This window comes from Ascaphus truei, chromosome 5, assembly GCF_040206685.1.
Source record: "Ascaphus truei isolate aAscTru1 chromosome 5, aAscTru1.hap1, whole genome shotgun sequence".
Lineage (NCBI taxonomy): Eukaryota > Metazoa > Chordata > Amphibia > Anura > Ascaphidae > Ascaphus > Ascaphus truei.
In genome coordinates this window covers 148,372,749-148,392,677 of record NC_134487.1, presented here as the reverse complement: position 1 = coordinate 148,392,677, position 19,929 = coordinate 148,372,749, and the positions used below count along the sequence as shown (strand labels likewise).

Genomic DNA, 19,929 nt, shown 5'->3' with positions numbered 1-19,929 from the left:
GTCTCCATGGCAACGCGGAGAATGTCTAGCTACGCCACTGCATAGGGCCAATAGAGTTGCGGCATTGATGACGTGCAATATAGTTCACAGGGCACTCAAAGGGTTAAATCAATAGTGTGCCAGGAACAGTACAGTACAGTAATACATAGGTGCAAAGAAGCACAAGATGATCACCCTCTTTGTATCAACTTTCCCTTGATACATACACCATAAGTTACTTATTCTGTTGTTCCCATGGTGGTGTCCCTTCATTGTTGTGCTGCTAACCAATAAATAGACTTCCCCCAAAATACAACAGAAAAGGCTTCTACCTTTTAAAGCGCAGTCATTGGCGCCAAAGAAAATAGTAACTGCAACAATGTTTTCCGGGTGACAACTTTTGGGGATCAGCCTTGGGAGCACAAGTTTAGCCCATCTCGTGCTGTAACCGGATAGACCTCGGTTGAGGACGTCACATCTTCTGCAACAGGTAAATAGGACGGTTCAGTTGGACATCCTCATGGATTGATACAGTGCACTGACAATTTTACACAAGAGGCCAAGTAAATAGCATAATAAAATGATATACTAGGTAAACTCATGTTTTTATTTGTTATTCTATATTTATTCAGCAAAAATACATCTCGGATGTCAAACATGAGAACATCAGCGAGTAAAATGTTGCCATTCGTTTTACTTTTTACAACTAAATTATACGACAGTACCAATGTGATTAGTTACAACTGGAGATTACAGAATGTCGAGGAGACAACGTAAATATATGTGCAAAAATGTGTATATATTTGTTATCCATCTTTGGGTCATCACAAAGATATAGTATTGGCACGTGCAAAGTTCAGAATTTGTTACATCTTATTCCTCTCCTTTCTCTTTTTCTCAATTGACCTCCTCCTCTGGACTATAGAGCAGTTTTATTCCCAAGCTATATGTACTGTACTGTAAGTAAATATTTTGCCTAATTTCCTCTAGTACTACAGAGGACCTACTGTATATACTGTTAAAACACCATCTAGGGAGCCCCAAGTATCAGTACATTTTTCAAATGAGTCATGAATTATACGAGTTACATTTTCCATCATATACATTTCCCAAACTCTGGCCATCCAGTCCTCTATTTTAGGAGCAGACATGTGTTTAAAGAATGAGGCAGCGCATCTTAAGAGCCAACGAAGGATCCTGGGATATATTAACTCCCATTATGGTTTTCATGCTAGATTAAACATAATTCCAGAATGTACACAGCCCCTATGCTACATTCAACATGACAAATGATATGAAGAAAAACAGATAAGTATTTAATTATAAGTGATGGTCATTTAGTTAAATTCTATGGCCAAAGCATTTTAAGCTTGCAAAACACACCAAGGTCCAAATACCAACACCTCTGTACCCGCAAAAAAGCTCTCCTAACCTTAAGCATGCGCAAAACAATGCGTACGTGGTGCGTTCAATACATGTTGTAAATACCATTAACCATAAAATATTTCTTTCTAATACAATGAAGGAGAAACTACATTCGTTCTAAACGACTACATCTGTATTCTTTTTAAACAGACGTGTGTGGACAGAAAGCACGGCCGATAACACAATGCGCAAATGCAATACGTGTGACAACATGTTAAGCCAGCGTGAAGCGCACGCAAACACTCCTCCCACTGAATTAACATTCGGCTAACGCCCAGTGCACGCCCACAAACACAGACGCGCACGCATGACACAGTGCAGTTACCGTAACTATAACAAAACAACACAGCCAATAGGCTTTGACGCGCGCACGTCGCTTGGGGGCGGGACTTACATCCGTAATCCTTTTTAAGGACGCCTTGGCACATGACAAGGGTCCCACATCATACGTGGTCGACCGGGTTTTTTTGTAAGATGTTGCATGATAAAAAAACAGGTGTGTTACAGTTATGGTAACATGTTGCTAATATGTTTAAAGGGATGGGAAACTACGTATATTTATTCCGTGAGCAATGTGTACTAATCTTTCTGGTTCTACTATATTGTAATAGGAAACAATGTGTTTGTGATCGCTACATGTTATGCAGTCTGCAATGTTACGCTGTATCCACGCATTTAAAGTAAAAATGGTGGTTACAAAAAAAATAAAAATTTTAACGCTGAGGCAAGGCATAACGATTGTTATATTTACCATTCTTGTAGAAGTAACACTTCGTCTGCCTGCAACTGGTTGCTCCAGAAAACCAATGCATTTGCATCCATGGTTGACCCAAACGCTGAATCCTGTATGACACACATCTCCTCCATGAGGCGCTCATAGGAATCGCCACTGCCTTCTTCAAACAATTGGTCCGGAGGTAGGTTCATTTCTTCGGTTACCCATTCGAATGCGTTTGCAGCAGAAAGGCTTGGTAAAAAATCATAGTAGTTATGTTCTTGTAGAATGTGTGTTTCAGGAATGGAGGGTGCAGATATTGCAGCAGGTATCGATTCACACGGAACAGTAGTAGCAGATCCATTGCTATTGTTATTAGGAATAAATATGCTATTTAGCAGTATATATGTGCCGTGTTCCACGGTGATTTTATTTTCCTTAGCAATCTGCCAAAAACCATACCTTTCTTGTAGCTTATCCTGCACACGTTCAAAACATTCATTAGTTGATAAAGTGAATCTTACAGAGGATTTAAAATTTTGCGCCCGCCCAGGTTCTTGGTAATAAGGGTACTTTGTTCTAATCAAATCATAGATTTGGCCCACGTTGGCTTTCTGTTCCGCAGTTGAGACGATCGCCTCCGCTATCATCCTTTTATACCCTTTGTGTGGATGGCTGTTTTGAATCATATCGTTAGCCATTGCAGCTTAACAGAAAATCTGACTGTACTTCAATGTTGTCTGCTCACAATGCTCAAACTTGTAGAATGTTATCTATTTAGTGTCTTTCCATTCAAGGTCACAAAATGTTTCTTCTTTTACTCCTGTTTTCAAGCACCAATTGGAGTTGTACAAATAATTGGTTCACATTTGTGGTTTCTGATAGGCATTTCAGTGTGAATGCCACATTAAGCTTTTATCTACTTTCTCAAAACAACTGTACAATTTTAATTAAAAAACACTGTGGGTTGAGGAAAGAAACATTGTACGCTTTATGAAAATAGTGCTTACACAGCCATCTAATGAAATACACACACACCTGCAAATGTTGTAATCTTGTTTTGTTTTCATACATTTCAGTGTCTATTTTTCAGTCTGGTTAACTCCCTGACTGCATCAGAGTTTAAGTAAGTGTGTATATGTATATATATATATATATCTGTCTCATAAATATATAATATACATATAAATATATATTATATATATATATATATATATATATATATATATATATATATATATATATATTACAATATACATATGTATATGTGTGTAAAACCAAACTTTTAATGTGTGTGTATATTACAATATTTAATGGCTTATATGTAAAGAGGGATTTTAATATTGGTGGGATTTATTTAAAGGTTTAAATAATAGAGGCTTACAATGTTGTATGGCCTTTGACATTGGCTTGTGAGCAATTGTGATTTACCATCAAACAACGCCTTTTTTTAATTGAGAAGGCCTGTAGTGTTACAACCAATAATATATCTATGTAATCCAGTTCTACACAGATCATATTGATGGCAGTAAGTAGGCCTTGTATGAAACCTATTTAAATGGTGATAAACATGAGTGAATTAAGTGATTAATAATTGTTTAAGGCCCATACTGTTATAGGCTCACAGTAAGTATATTTCACAAACTGTAGGCCTGTATTATTACAATACTGTGTTTTCACAAGGAAGCATTAAGTGTATGTTTTGTGAAAATACTTGTATACCAGTTTAGATAGTACAAATAATATATATATATATATATATATATATATATATATATATATATACACACACACTGTGTGTGTGTGTACATATATCCATACATACTACATATATATTACTAAACATTCACAGATATGTTATTGAAAACAGAACTCATAAATGATTAAAGGACAACATTACAATGTTCAAGCAAGGTGAAGGTAAGTAATATTTAACACTTAATCCTGCTGTACACAGACAAGAAAGATGTTAGCAGTTAAATAGATGTGTGTTTTTAATTGCATGTGAATAATATTTACATGCAATGATTACATCAAGTAACACACCCAAATACAATGTTTTGCAGGTAAGTAAATGGCAGCTTCTCTAAACATAGCAACTGGGTCCTGGTGGACCATTACTGAGCAGATGATTAATACATAAATATTAATAACACCATTCATTAGGACTGTTAACATTTCCAAAACTTCACGTGTACAATGACATACTTGAATGTTTGGAAACAACAGGTCTTCAGCATACATAAAATATTCATTAGATAATCTGAAGTCAACAAAACAAGGCCAAAGACATATTTACTTAATTATAAAATGTATTATTTTTTTCCTTTTGAGAGCGAGTCACAGGCCTGCTTGTTGTCTCTTGGATTTTTCTTTTCCGTTTGGCTACAACTTGAGTCACAACAGAGCCACTTTGAGTGGCCTGTGGCACTTCACGGGCAGGGCTTGTGGCCAGTGACTGTTCACGGGCAGGGCTTGTGGCCAGTGACTGTTCATTGGCAGGGCTTGTGGCCAGTGACTGATCACGGGCAGGGCTTGTGGCCAGTGACTGTTCATGGGCAGGGCTTGTGGCCAGTGACTGTTCATGGGCAGGGCTTGTGGCCAGTGACTGATCACGGGCAGGGCTTGTGACCAGTGACTGTTCATGGGCAGGGCTTGTGGCCAGTGACTGTTCACGGGTAGGGCTTGTGGGCAGTGACTGATCACGGAAAGGGCTTGTGCCCACTGACACATGTGAGCAAGTTGGTACACAGTGCACAACTGATGGTTGGTCCGTTTCATGTTTGGGTTTTTTTGTTTGTGTCCAAAAACTGGTCAGTAGTAACTGCTTGTGCTTTTTTGTTTTTGACGCCTCCTTTGTAGGTGTCAGCTCCAGAATTTCTACAGATGGCAGCGGTAGGATGTTGTCAGGAACATGCACAGAACTTTCTGCAACTTTACCGGTAACATCCCGACCTGGGGAATGAACATCAGATGCATGGGGTGAAAAATGACCACCATGTAAAGATCCTTCCTGTGATGTGTTAAAGTTGAAATTTGGTACTGTTGTCATTCTCAAGTAATTAGCTTGGGTTTGCTGAACAACTAATGCTTCTAATGACGTGTTTATTTTTTGCAATTGTTTAGGCACTTCAATGAAGACTCTGTGGAGATGTGACAATTGTGATATCGTTTCTTCCTGCAGTGATATCATCCTTTCGTGCACTCTCATCAGATCTGAATGGCGACGATTTTCAGCTTCAACAATTTTTCCCTCAGAAGCTACTATTGCATCGTATGTTTTACTTGATGGACGATTTGGCTGTGTAACTGTTTCAATGGGAACCTCTTCATGGTCACTTGATTGCATTTCTGTGTCTATGGCGGCATCATCATCATCATCTTCATCATCATGTTCTAAAAATAAATGTACACATTATGAAATGGCATGTTAATCTCTGCTGTTTTACTATGTAATTATACTGTGTCATAAGTAACACCTAACATGTTTCCATACATTTTATAACGTCACATTAAAAACTACCTTGACTTACGAATAATGTTTGGACTCAGTATGAAATAAGAATGAATGAAAAGTTGCTCTAAACTCACAACTCCTACATGATACTTAACATCACAAACACAATACATGTTGTCTTAAACTTCATTTTCACTGACACTAAGTAATCCTATTTAAAGAACATGTGCAAAACAAATCATGAACATGACAACATAACATATAGAAGTGCACATATTATATGGGCACCACCTCATACACTCACCTTCTAGGTGTGTTGAGCTGCATGAACCAGGTGAAGACACTTGTTCCGTCTCAGGTGACACATGTCCTCCAGGGGCAACTATATATAACAATAACATCAGTTGTACATTTACATGTGTAAATATTGAACAAACAGTTATTGTATGTTCTGTATTTATGAGTAACTAACAGCATCAGTTCCTTAACCGAAAATGTGTGTGTGAAAGTGAACATAAATAGTTGTAATAACAATGTACATGCCTGTGTACTTAGAACTTTTGAGTTCCCTAACATACAACATACTATGTTTCTGCAGTAATGCATTAGGATAAATTGATTAAATTTGTACATACAAATCATATGTTGTGTAGTCATATCAGTATCATAATGTACATAACTATCATGAGATGAACATTCACAATGGTTATCATGAAGGTGGTCATATTGCAAAAAGATTCGTTTTTGGTAGAGGATATGTGTGGTACATTAATAGAAGCTGTGGCACACCTGAATGTGGCTGTCACTAAACAACACAACACATGCAGTGTGTGATAATGTGTTGTTGATATCAGTTGAACTATAGATATGAGTGAACGAATGTGTGACGTACGGTTTCATAACTAATGACTTGTTGGGGGATTTAGTACCTAGAGTTAAGCTTTCAAATGAGTGTGATTACCTTCAGTTTTGCTAGTCAGGTTGTAAGAACGGTATTCCCTTCCCCAAAAACCCTAATCAGGCAGACCTTTCAATTACTTCAAACAGGTGAAAATGGTGTGAACTAAGTTGACCGTAAAATGACCCTGTAATTTGGGTGTGTGCTGAACCCCACCCCCTCTGTTGACGTGTATGCTGTGATGACATATTCATTGCAGCTGCTTTAACACAATGGTAGAGGAGCTAAATAGTCGTCTGCAGTGTGCAAGTTATGAACACAATGACATAACATATGCAACGTGTGCCTCATTATGCTGTCTGTATATGACATCAAGCAAAAATGGACCTTTTCCTAAACAACTATACATTTGTTAGTGCAAGTTATGTTTGTAGGCCGTTGCATGCAATATATTCGCTGCATGATTAGAATAGGCAGTAATGTCGTGTTTATAGGAGTAAAATAAATAATATACACATTTATATTATACATATTTATGTTCTGTACCAGTAGCTAGTAATAATTTCTCATTAGCATGTGTTACACATGTGTGCTACCCTGTTGTTCCCCATCTTCGCCCACCATCAATTGCTTCCACTGCAGCAATGCTTTTTGGGAATTCACATTTAAATGACCACGCAATGGCACGTGGTATATTAGTTACTGCTTTTAGTAGGACTACAACATATATGTCTATTTTGAGATATATATATATAGAGAAACAGACATATACATATATAGATGTAGGTATGCTTATATTGTGAAGACAGTATAAAAAGCAGCGGAAATATGTTAAATAACTGTAAGAAACGACACGCCTAGTACAGTAAGATTTCTCACCTGGTGGAAATTGTGAGGGATAAATTCCGATGTCCCGGTCACCGACCAAACCCTCCACGACGACGGGAAGTAATTTTCCCTGAAGCAGCTCCTCCAATGGAGTTAAGATCAGACGTTGTGGTGGCGGGCCACCTCCAGTGCCAGAAGCATGCACGCGTTGGTCTTGTATTTTCTTTTTCAATTTTGACCTAATATCGTCAAATCTTTTGCGACAATTCAGCTTGTCCCTGACACGATTCCCACACGCATTGACACCAATTATTATTGTGTCCCACATTTCATTTTTGCTTGAAGAACTTGTCCGCGCTTGAAATACAAACAAAATATATGACGTTAAATCATAATAATAGAAGCACCAGTTTCCTACACTGCTACCTGTTCCAAGAGATAGCAAACATGCTGTTTTAGGTGTAATATGTGAAGCACATGAGCATTCACTACTAAACCTAGACATGTAAGCAAGCGTGCATTAATATTGTATGCAGTTATCGCAAATTGAACGCCTGTGTTTAGTTGTCCTTGAAACGCATGATAAAAAGCTGTGTTTCCACAATAATTAACATAGACAGATATTCTGTACCCATATTTGCATATTAACAAAACTCACATGACCTAGGATCACATGTATTTGAAGAATAAATGGAAAGGTACACTTACCTACTAAATGTCCATAGAGACTGTCATAGTGCTCCAGAATCCCAGTGACAAGAGCTCTATTTTCCTGGTCATTGAAGCGAGGATTACGTGGCTTCTCCACACGTTTCTTCCGAGCAGGTTTAGGCTCAGAGCTTGGCTGCTGCTGACTGCACTCTCCTTGTTCCAATGGAAGAGACTCCAAAAGCTGGCCACCAGCAAGCACGCCACCACCAGACACCCCATCAGCAACTGAGCCACCAGCAGCACTCCCACTCCCACCAACAGCACTCACACTCCTAGCACCAGCACTCCCACTCCCAGCACCAGCACTCCCACTCCCAGCAACAGCACTCGCACTCCCAGCAACAGCACTCACACTCCCAGCAACAGCACTCACACTCCCAGCAACAGCACTCACACTCCCAGCAACAGCACTCACACTCCCAGCAACATCACTCACACTCCCAGCAACAGCACTCGCACTCCTAGCAACATCACTCCCCTGAACAGTACGTTCACTCTGACGCGTACTCGCACGAGTAGCACTACCACTCACACCAGCATCACTCTTCCCACGCTTTGCGGGCATACTTACTGCACTCACAAAAAACAGAAAACAAATGTACAGCCAATCACACGAAACACTTCCACATAGAAAACAAGACAAATATGTAAACAAAACAACAAAGGACAAAGCTTTCACAATACACAACAAGTCTCTCAGTCAATATGCAAATATTAAATCGCCCAGCTCTGTGCGTCTCTCTCTCTCTCACTCCCAACAACACAGAGAAAGATTAACAGTACACGTTGCCTTTAAATATGGCGCGCTATCCAATACATGCTGGCTTCGCCTGATTCAGCAAGATTTTTGATTGGCGAACGTAACAGCACCCCGCCACGCACGCCGATACACCTGTGCGTGATCGGCAAATCATCGTGAGAGTGGGCGGATTTGTTTTCGTCTTGATTTTGAAGTGATTCGGCACTTACTGCATACGGAGAGGGAAAATCGCCAATAACATGACTAATCGGTAAGCTTGCCGATTTCACATATTCGTCGCTTACTGCATGAGGCCCAAAGTTCTGGTAAATAGTGCTACAATGACTAAGGTAACCAATGATATAAATAAAATGATACAAGTAATCTTGATTGAAGAACTTCCTCAAACAGGGGTCTGCAATATTAGTGAGTGCTGTCTCACATTTTAATCTGGTCTATAACTGTTTCATACGCCCATAATCTATATTATCTTTAACTGTGCATGCAATGTCTTGTATATAATGTATACCCTGCTCATTTATGTAACTGTATTTGTAAACATGTATTATTTGTCTTAACTCTGTGCCCAGGACATACTTGAAAACGAGAGGCAACTCTCAATGTATTACTTCCTGGTAAAATATTTTATAAATAAATATGAAAGACCGGTGATATGGTGATAATTGTATGTGTAAGTCACCTGACATGCTAAGCTTCGCATTTGCCTATAAATATATGCTGTTCTGATTAACCGGTGTGGCACTTCTCCTGCGAGATAGAGCAAATGCTGCACACCAAAAAAAAAAAAAATCTATGATACTAATACCGGTGCTTCTGGTTCCATGGACAGCCTGCCAATAATCCAGAGTGAATCCACTTTCACTTGATAAAGGCCAGCTACAGGCCGAAACGTTGTGTTTCTATTTGGCACAATACATTTAGCATAAAGAAAATCCGTAATGCTCTGATTCATCATCTTTACTTTGACTTCTCCTGCGAGAGACAGATGTCACCCAGAGCTCCGAAGACAATAAAATCATCTTCCTCTACAACTCCCGGGCCTGAGTAGTGAGAATTATTTCATCTCCTGACAATCTAATGAAGAAGGTTTCCCCTTGAAATGTGACAAACAGTCTGAATGGGATTTATTATAATGTGCACGGCTTACGTTCCTATTGTACTTTATAGTTTGTCCACCAGGATGTGAGTGGAGCTCGGTGTTTATGCAGGAGATTTGGTTGCTTGCCCCATGCAAAGCATTTAAAGCTGTAGTTCAGTCTTTTTTTAAAAAAACATTTTTTACTTCAATAATTTTATGTGTGCAATCTCTAATTACCTAAAGAACTCTATAGCTGCCAGTCAATTCGTTCTCCATGTATTGATAGGTCGAAATTTGGTGACATAATTAGTGAAGGGATCTGTTTATATTCTGCTTGTCTGTAAGTGGAAGCTCATGAATATTCATGAGCAATCCTGCACTGCATGTGCTAGAGGGAGGGCAGGGCTGACAAAGGGGTGTGCCAAGGCTTGTGACAGGACATGAAGGGGCAGTGCCTTAGCAAATGGCTGTTAAAATAGAATACAAGAAAATTGGTCTTTCAAAGTTGTTTTTTTAAAAACAGAAAATGCTAAAAGTATTTTTTCTTACTACAGAACTGATTTATTAAAAAAAAACACACATGCAGGATATTGACTGAACTGCAGCTTTAATCTATTTGAGGGGCGGTATTGCGAAGCCTAGGAAAGGAGGCGATTGTTGCCTTAACCCCTCGTCTCTATCCCATATTAAGTAAATGTATTTACAGTAGGTTTAACATTGTCCTTACTTACTCAACGTGGCAAATAACATGCAATGCAGGTTTCTGCAGTGAAAGGGTTTCATTTCTCAACTATATCATCCTGGACGGCCCGCCGCTGACATAAAGTGAACATGGCAAAACCAGAGTTCCTCATACTTCCTCCCAAACCTGGCCCTACTACCTCCTTCCACATTACTGTTGTAAGTACCATCATTCACCCAGTAGCCCAAGCACGCTGTTTAGGGGTCACACTCGACTCCTCTCTCACATTCTATTCTCACATTCAAAAAGGTAGCTAAAATCTGTCGCTTTTTCCTCCGCAATATTACCAAGATATGCCTTTTCCTCTGTTCGACTGCAAAAACTCTGACTCAGGCCCTCATTCTCTCCTGTCTCGATTACTGTAACCTCCTGCTGTCCGGCCTTCCTGCCTCTCACGTGTCTCCCCTACAATCTATCCTAAACGCTGATGCCAGAATCGCTCTACTCTTTCCTAAATCTGTCTCCGCGTCTCCCATCCTGAAATCCCTCTCCTGGCTTCCTATCACACACTCAATTCTCCTCCTCATTTTAAAGCTTTACACTCTTCTGCTCCTCTTTACATCTCAGCCCTAATTTCTTGCTATACACCATCCCGATTCTTGCGTTCTGTTCAAGGATGTCTTCTCTCTACCCCTTTTGTATCTAAAGCCCTCTCCCACGTTAAACATTTCTCACTGACTACCCCACATCTCTGGAATGCCCTTCCCCTCAATACCCGACTAGCACCCTCTCTATCCACCTTTAAGACCCACCTCAAAACACACCTGCTTAAAGAAGCATATGAGTAGTTCCATTGCTGATAATTAACGCCTCATACATAAACCTTGGCCCCTTGCAGACGCACTTACCAGAATACACTCCTACTGTCTCTGTACATTCTTCCTAACAACCAATTAGATTGTAAGCTCTTCAGAGCATTGATTCCTTTCCCTAAATGTTTCTTTTGTCCGAAGCACTTTTCCCCTTTGTGTTATTTATATGATTGTCACGTGTATTACTGCTGAGAAGCGCTATGTACATTAATGGCGCTATATAAAGACATACATAATACATATAGAAACATAGACAATCTGCTTACCTGACAAGCTTGTTAGCAAGACTTGATCCCCATGCATTTGCTTCAAAGGCAAACTATAACATGAAAAAAACATATACACTTATCAATACACACACACCCTAAGGCTTAGTCCCCAGTGTCTGCGGCTGTGATGGCAGTGCGGTGCACAGAAGGTACGTCCCTCTATGGGGCCGGCCCCAGCAGCTGCCTGCGTGTCTTGGCGCGATGCGCAACCACATTTATGCTTCTGGCGACGGAGCGCTGGCCACGTCACGGCGGCAGTTCAGCCAATGAGGGTGAACCAGCCGCGTGACAGTTGTGGCCGTGCTCCCACCACGCCCCTCCCCTCCCCCCCCGTTGCAATCTTGTCTTTCCCCCTGCAGCTCAGGGACCGCAGATCGCGGCTTGCACCCATACACGCGCCGCCAGGCCCGTGTGCAGGAGCCGATACTGGGACCGTAGCCATGCACATAAAAATAAGCCCAATACCATTAACCCTATGATGAGGGGGCGGGGGGGTTGGTCCCCCTAGATTGGTGCAGGAATTTAAAACCAGGTCTCAGTGTGATAGGAGGGTCGTACCCTATAACAAAGAAAATAGTGAGAGAGAAGGAGGCAGTGTCACTGCATCTGTGACCCAATTTATATATATTTACACAAACCAAGTAAAAAATAAACGATTATTCCTTCAAATTAGATTTTTCAGGCCCACATTTCAAACCTTGGGAGAATGGGATACCAAAGTAGAAACAAATGCTTTAAGTGGGGAATCCCGTGTAAAACATTTGGGAACTATTGAATTTACACACTTGCTCCCAGAGGTTCCTGAAGACGGTGTAACCGTCGGCTTTCATTGGCACTTTGTGTTGGCATCTGGTATCACAAGCTATAGATAGCACAGGGCAGTCTGATTACCCTGCGTCAGAGGTTAACAAGCTGCAGGGGGGGGGGGACATTTGGATGCAGCCATTTTGCCGCAAACCAAGTCGGCGCTGGCGTTTGGCCACAGAGGGACCCTTCACCGCCGCCGCTCCGCCGCTGGACTCTCAGCCGCCGGCCGTTTCGCTGATAAGGTAAGTTAACTGAAGGGGTTTTAGCGGTTAGGGTAGGGGCTAAGGATAAGGGTAAGGTGTTAGTTTTTAGGGTAGGGAATTAGGGTTTAGGGTAAGGGGTAGCGTTAGTGTTAGGGTTTTTTAGGGTGAGGAATAAGGTTAGGGGTGTACCTTGGTGGTGAAACGGCTGGCAGAGTGTTGTCCCTGCGGTGAGGTGAGTGGCGGCTAAATGCCGGCCAGACCAAATGTCAAAGACCGCCCTGGAGGGGGCGATATGCCGGGGTCGGACTGACGCAGGGATATCCCCAGTGTAGTTTCTCCACACTCCCTCCGGTCAGCTGCTTAATGACCGAGCGCTGGGAAAATCCTGTCCCGCTCCCCTCCTGTGCTAATCACTAGCTCCCATTGTAAGAAGAGGAGCGGGGCAGGGTTTATCCAGCACGCCGCGTGATGCAGCTGACCGGAGCGAGAGGTACAGCTCCTCCCCCCACCCATGTCACGTGTTTCGTGACCCCCACGTAAAGAAACGCAGAAGGTCTGTTAGGTTTATGAGGTGACGGTCGGGCTCACTTCTGCATGCGGTTTCTCTGGTTTGTGAGGGGCAAAAATTGTAACTCAAAGTGTGGGATCGACTCTTAAAGCTTGAAAAGCGCTGCCCTGATTGCACAGATTGCACTGTCTCCTGCAGCAAATAGCAGAGTTAAAGCTGCAGTTCAAGCTGCCGTTTTAAAATGTTTTTTTTTTTCATTCAATATGTGCATCAATACAATCTGCACACTGACAAGTGATTAGCTAAGTTGCAGATCGATCCGTTCTCCCGTAATCGTTCGCATTGCTCGGGGTTATTTAATTCCGTTATTGCTGGACTACATTACCCAGAATTCAAAGTTCTGTGTGGAAGATCATGTGAACAGGCAGTTTCTAGATACAATTGGTGCACTGCTAGAGAGAGGGCAGGGCTCAAAAGCCAGAGCCAATCAGAAGGGGAAGGGGTGTGACTTTGTAAATTGTTTCTATAGAAACAAAAAATGCGTTTTACATAAAACATTAAAAATGTCTTAAGTTTTTTTTTTAAATGCTACAAGTATTTTCTGATAGTACAGAACTGATTTATTTTAAAAAAACAAAAAAAAAACCACACGTAGGATATTGCTTGATGCAGCTTTAAGAGGGGGATCGTGCTAAATTGTATGTGGGAGACAGATCCCCAAGGCCTGGGCGGGGTTGCCACCTCTCCGGGTTTCACCCGGAGACTTCAGGTTTGGCATCCCCTTCTCCGGGCTCCGGGTTTGTCCCTGAAATCTCCGGGTGGGCGGGTTGTTACAGACAGGGCAGCACAGTAAGTGACTTCTCATTGCTACATCATAGATCACTCACAGATCCTCTGCATTTTTCACGGGACAATCTGTGTGCAGAACTCATTTCCTCCCTTCACTGCCTACTACATCCGGGTCACAGCCCTATGCTCTACTGCGCATGCTCACACGTAGGGGATCATGGGAGTTGTAGTTTTTATTAGACAAGATCGATTGACACATAAGCAACACAGTAACATTCCTAGAAACCCTGCTAGAGAACACACACCACCCCCATGTATCTTACCTTCTCTTCTCCCCCCTCTCTCTCTCTTCTCCCCCCTCTCTCTCACTCTCTCTCGTCCCCCCTCTCTCTTCTCCCCCCCTCTCTCTCTCTTCTCCCCATTCTCTCTCTCTCTCTTCTCTCCCCCCTCTCTCTTTCTTCTCCCCCCCTCTCTCTCTTCTCCCCTCTCTCCTCCCCCACTCTCTCTTCTCCCCCCTCTTCTAACCTTTCTCTCTCTTCCCCCTCTTCTCCCCTTTCTCTCTCTTCCCCCCTCTCTCTCTCTCTTCCCCCCCCTCCCTCTTCTCCCCCTCTCTCTCTCTCTTCTCCCCCCTCCCCCTTCCCCCCCCTCTCTCTCTCTTCTCCCCCCTCTCTCTCTCTCTTCTCCCCCTCTCTCTAATTCTCTTCCCCCCCTCTCTCTCTCTTCTCCCCTCTCACTCTCTCTTCTCCCCTCTCTCTCTCTTCTCCCCCCTCTCTCTCTTCTCCCCCTCTCTCTCCTGCCCCCTCTCTCTCTCCTTCCCCCCTCTCTCTCCTTCCCCCCCCCCTCTCTCTCCTTCCCCCTCTCTCTCTCCTTCCCCCCTCTCTCTCCTCCCCCCCCTCTCTCTCCTTCCCACCCCCTCTCTCTATCCTTCCCCCCTCTCTCTCCTTCCCCCTCTCTCTCTCTCCTTCTCCCCTCTCTCTCTCTCCTTCCCCCCGTCTCTCTTCTCCCCCCCTCTCTCTCTCTTCACCCCCCCCTCTCTCTCTATTCTCCCCCCCTCTCTCTTCACAGTAAAGCTGCTTCAGTTCATCCCTTTTGATAGCAATTAATATTCATCAGCGACTGTTGACAGCGGTAGTTATAAATAATAGAAATGATGTAATATATAATTCCATATACCATTAACGCAGCAAGTGCCCGCAACAGCAGTCTCCCGCCATCTCCCCCAGCAACTACTGTCAATATGGCTGCGCTGCGTCAAATGGCGCTGCGTTGCCATGCCAACGGGAACGTCACGTGACGTAACAGCATCACGTGATGCTCGTTGCCATGACAATGAGACGCCACATGATGTCACGACGTTATGCGGTGCCACGTTGTCATGGCAACTTGATGCCGCGCGACATTACATAGCATCCCGTTGTCATGGCAACAGTGTCATTAAAAAAAAATAAAAAAATCTCCAGGTTGACCGTCAGTCGAAGGTGGCAACCCTGGGCCTGGGACATGGTAAAAAATACCGCGCTGTGCTGACGCTCATGCTCTCCTGCTCAAGCAGGAGCTTTTTGTGTCGTGGCATGAGCGTCAGCGAGCACGCTTGGGAGGCGGTGCGAGAGGTGGGGCTAGCGCGCCACGTCACAGAGCCGACATCACTGAGTGCCATTGGCTGTTGCCTGTCACGTGACCGGCCCTCCGCTTCCCTCAGCACGAAAACTAAAATCCAACTGTCGGGTGAAAGTCAGCACGCTTCCGCACGCCTGCAGAAGCGTGCGCGAGCCCCTGCTAAAGCTGCTCTCATTGCGGCTGCAGGGGCTCACTGACAAGCGTGAGCGCGGCTCAGCGGCTAAGCGCTGACCATGCCCGCGGCCTAAGAGTTTGAATCAAGGAGAGGCGAGGTATGAACCACATTGCTTTGTGCTGTACTGCAGGCACAGAAGGATTTACAATTAATATTTACCTGGGTGATAGAGTCTCCAAACAGCACGACCCTGGGCCAAGATATCATCCTCCTATTTACAGCGCAATTGTAAAAAAAGAAAAGCAATATATATCTATTAAATGATTATGTTATTACAGCTGGTGTTGTCAGGATCCCAGTGATGCAGCACAGGATGTAACCCCAGGATCAAGGACACAGCCCTGACACCCACACTTTGTAATGAAGCAAGTAAGCCACAAGCTCACACACAGTATCTGCCGACTACAGTTCATCCCCAGGAAGCAGATTCAGTACAGTATGTCTCTGAGAGGCAGGGGAGGGAACCCTTGCTAGTCAGACCCAGGAGGAGGGAGAAGGGTTTCAGGAAACCAGCTCCACCTCCAATTCACACCCCCCTGCAGTGAGCTGCTGCATGAAATCCATCGCACAGTCACTCCCAGGAATCAGCGTCAGATCAAGCCAGAAATTATCTTGTACAAACCTCAGCCTGTTGATTGCAGCAAAGGGTTCAAATGCTGTATTATTACTTTTAAAGTTGCATGTTTTCCATCGCTATACTTTACCATAGTGTCTATATACCCGGCAGTCGGCTCAATTTCCTATTCTCTATTGGAGCTGTGTGAAATGTTGCAATATGCATTCGCAAAGTTTTCTGCATTTTTTTTTTTTTATACAAAAATCAATGCCGGCGAACCTGTTTCCAGGGCTTTTAAGAGCTGAATGTTTCTCAGAAGAAAACAAAAAGGGGCGCAAAGGCGAGGCAACAAAGACACAATTAGTAAAGCAAAATACAATGTATATGTACGAAAGGAACATATAACACTTACATATAATAAAGGTGGATCACAGTGATCCTGATCATCCGCTATGCCACAGAGGATCGGGGCTCAGTTCACTGAAGCCCCGCGATTCCGACGTCCTAGTTGTACAAAGGAAAGAGAGAGCACCAGCCCTAATGATGGATTTAAGATGCCGGATCAGTCCTTCAGTTGGCGTCCTCGTGGGTATGCACAGATGGCTGCTTCCGCAGTCCGTCATCATGTATCTTACATCGCTGCGAATGACCTCACCGCAACGCGTTTCGTGTCAGAGCGACACTTCATCAGGGGGTTTGGCTTAGGATTCCCGAGCACTGTTTATGTACCGGAGCCGAGTAATGTTTCAGCCTATAGGAATTTCTTGCTATTGACTCGTATACCTCCCAAAACACTCCTTTATACAACACGTGGAGAGAAAACTGCAAACACGCCTGGGAAATATGCTAATTTGGATATGTTGGGGATTTTTCAAATGATAGAAATTAGCATATTTTTCAGGGATCTAAGCTCTGTTCACCGGTATTATCTTTGCATGGATATGTGCAGGTAGCTCCCGTTTACATGTTTTATATTTGCATTGATATGTGCAGGTAGCTCCCGTTTACATGTTTTATCTTTGCATGGATATGTGCAGGTAGCTCCCGTTTACATGTTTTATCTTTGCATGGATATGTGCAGGTACCTCCCGTTTACATGTTTTATCTTTGCATGGATATGTGCAGGTAGCTCCCGTTTACATGTTTTATCTTTGCATGGATACGTGCAGGTAGCTCCCGTTTACATGTTTTATCTTTGCATGGATATGTGCAGGTAGCTCCCGTTTACATGTTTTGTCTTTGCATGGATACGTGCAGGTAGCTCCCGTTTACATGTTTTATCTTTGCATTGATATGTGCAGGTAGCTCCCGTTTACATGTTTTATATTTGCATGGATATGTGCAGGTAGCTCCCGTTTACATGTTTTATCTTTGCATGGATATGTGCAGGTAGCTCCCGTTTACATGTTTTATATTTGCATGGATATGTGCAGGTAGCTCCCGTTTACATGTTTTATTTTTGCATGGATATGTGCAGGTAGCTCCCGTTTACATGTTTTATATTTGCATGGATACGTGCAGGTAGCTCCCGTTTACATGTTTTATATTTGCATGGATACGTGCAGGTAGCTCCCGTTTACATGTTTTATATTTGCATGGATACATGCAGTTAGCTCCCGTTTACATGTTTTATCTTTGCATGGATATGTGCAGGTAGCTCCCGTTTACATGTTTTATCTTTGCATGGATATGTGCAGGTAGCTCCCATTTACATGTTTTATATTTGCATGGATATGTGCAGGTAGCTCCCGTTTACATGTTTTATCTTTGCATGGCTATGTGCAGGTAGCTCCCGTTTACATGTTTTATCTTTGCATGGATACGTGCAGGTAGCTCCCGTTTACATGTTTTATATTTGCATGGATATGTGCAGGTAGCTCCCGTTTACATGTTTTATCTTTGCATGGATACGTGCAGGTAGCTCCCGTTTACATGTTTTATCTTTGCATGGATATGTGCAGGTAGCTCCCGTTTACATGTTTTATCTTTGCATGGCTATGTGCAGGTAGCTCCCGTTTACATGTTTTATCTTTGCATGGATATGTGCAGGTAGCTCCCGTTTACATGTTTTATCTTTGCATGGATATGTGCAGGTAGCTCCCGTTTACATGTTTTATCTTTGCATGGATATGTGCAGGAAGTTATTCTTTTAAATGTTTGATCTTTTAGAGGTATGTGCATTCTTTAATGTTTATCGAGATTCACAAAAAATGTCTGACAATTGGATTTTGATGACATAACCCTGACCCCTTTGCTACTACTATACATAGGTGATAAGGAGCAGTTAAATGTAATTGGTATTTGGCACCCTTAGATGCCCTGACAGCATTGGGGTAAATACCACATCATTAAGTTAATTACCTCAGTCAGGCAGCGGTATATTAAAGGGTGAAACCCGCTGGCCGCCCCGTCTGATGGCTATCCCTCTGTAAGGGTTACCTTTCCCTCATCCTGTTAAAGGATAAAGACATTGGTTATGTTAAACTGTATTAGGTTAGGTCCCCAGTGGCCGCTGCGGTGCGCGTTACGACATGCGCGCCACACACAAGGCACAGCCCTCTATGGGCAGTCTCCAGTCGGTCTTGTGTGCGTGTGCGCACAAGCCGCGATGCGCGACTACCTTGGCCAAAAAGACAAGATTTTCAGCGCAGTAAGGCCTGGGTCCCGCTGCATCCGGCGTCGCGCGCGGCCGCGTGCGCATCACTTACCAGACCGGAGTTTTTCCCGAGCTGACCCCAGTACCTCCTCGCTGCAAGGCCCGCTGCGCACTGTGACGCGTCAGCCAGCAGGGGATACACGAGGATTGTGATCCCAAGCGGCGACGCGTCACATGGCCTTGCAGTGAGTCAATGAGGAGGAGGGGACGAAGAGAGGAGTCTAGCTACGGGAGGGAGGGCTGATGTGTATATGTTTGTAGCATACTGAATAGGAGCCGGAAGAAAAGTAGGTGAAGGCAGAAGACGTTTTACAGGCAGCTGGTGACTTGCAGTGTGAAACAGCAGCTTTAAAAGGAACAATCCAAGCAGCCAGTTTCTTCTGCACCCACGCCTGCGATTCAAAATCTGCACTGCACAGCAGCATTTAACTCCCCCCCCCCCCCTCAGCATTCCCCTCCACCCCCGGCATTCCACCCCCACACCCGGCATGCAGGCTGTGCGTGCAGGGGAGGTTGCGGGCAGCTCCGGCTGTGTATATGTTGGGGGGGGGAGCAGGAGAGGGCATGTGTGCCCCATCTTGCAGCCCAGAAGACTCCCGCTGCAGCCCTCTGCTCAAACCACGCGCCCCTGCTCCGGCTCCAGATCCGGCTCCCGCTCCCTATAGACCGCAGGTAGCGGTGAATTGCCTGTCAGCGCGCTGCCTGCATGCAGTGCGGGCGCGCTGACTGAGGGAGCGGGGCCACAGCCTAAGGACTGTCACTAACCCTGCTCGTATTGCTCAGAATTCCTTGCAGGGCATTATATTACTTGCCCTCCAAAAATCAGTTAAGTGTCAGACTGCAAGGTCCCACCGGGAAGCACAGATTGTGGGGACGCATTATATGGCTGTAGTAGCCAATATCTAACTGTAATAGGACTTGCATACATATAGATGCCTGTTGTT

General features: G+C 43.6%; 1 protein-coding gene and 2 long non-coding RNA genes across 3 annotated transcripts in view; 1 reads left to right on the top strand and 2 right to left on the bottom strand.

Moving 5' to 3' along the window:
• Positions 1-2,460, top strand: part of LOC142495489 (uncharacterized) — a 35,988-nt gene extending 33,528 nt beyond the window's left edge. The window contains exon 3 of the long non-coding RNA XR_012801748.1: positions 2,167-2,460. This is a non-coding gene — a long non-coding RNA (uncharacterized LOC142495489). The remainder of the gene's footprint in view (positions 1-2,166) is intronic.
• Positions 304-16,191, bottom strand: LOC142495488 (uncharacterized). The gene is made up of 3 exons (XR_012801747.1): positions 15,933-16,191; positions 11,672-11,724; positions 304-460 (listed from the first exon to the last, which is right to left on the bottom strand). It is a non-coding gene; the product is annotated as an uncharacterized LOC142495488 (long non-coding RNA).
• On the bottom strand, positions 4,097-9,062 carry LOC142494319 (uncharacterized). The gene is made up of 5 exons (XM_075598877.1): positions 9,058-9,062; positions 8,011-8,285; positions 7,354-7,659; positions 5,881-5,958; positions 4,097-5,515 (listed from the first exon to the last, which is right to left on the bottom strand). The coding sequence occupies exons 1-5, from the start codon at positions 9,060-9,062 to the stop codon at positions 4,419-4,421; spliced, it is 1,761 nt and encodes a 586-aa protein (XP_075454992.1). The 3' UTR covers positions 4,097-4,418.
• Positions 16,192-19,929: the final 3,738 nt, after the last annotated feature.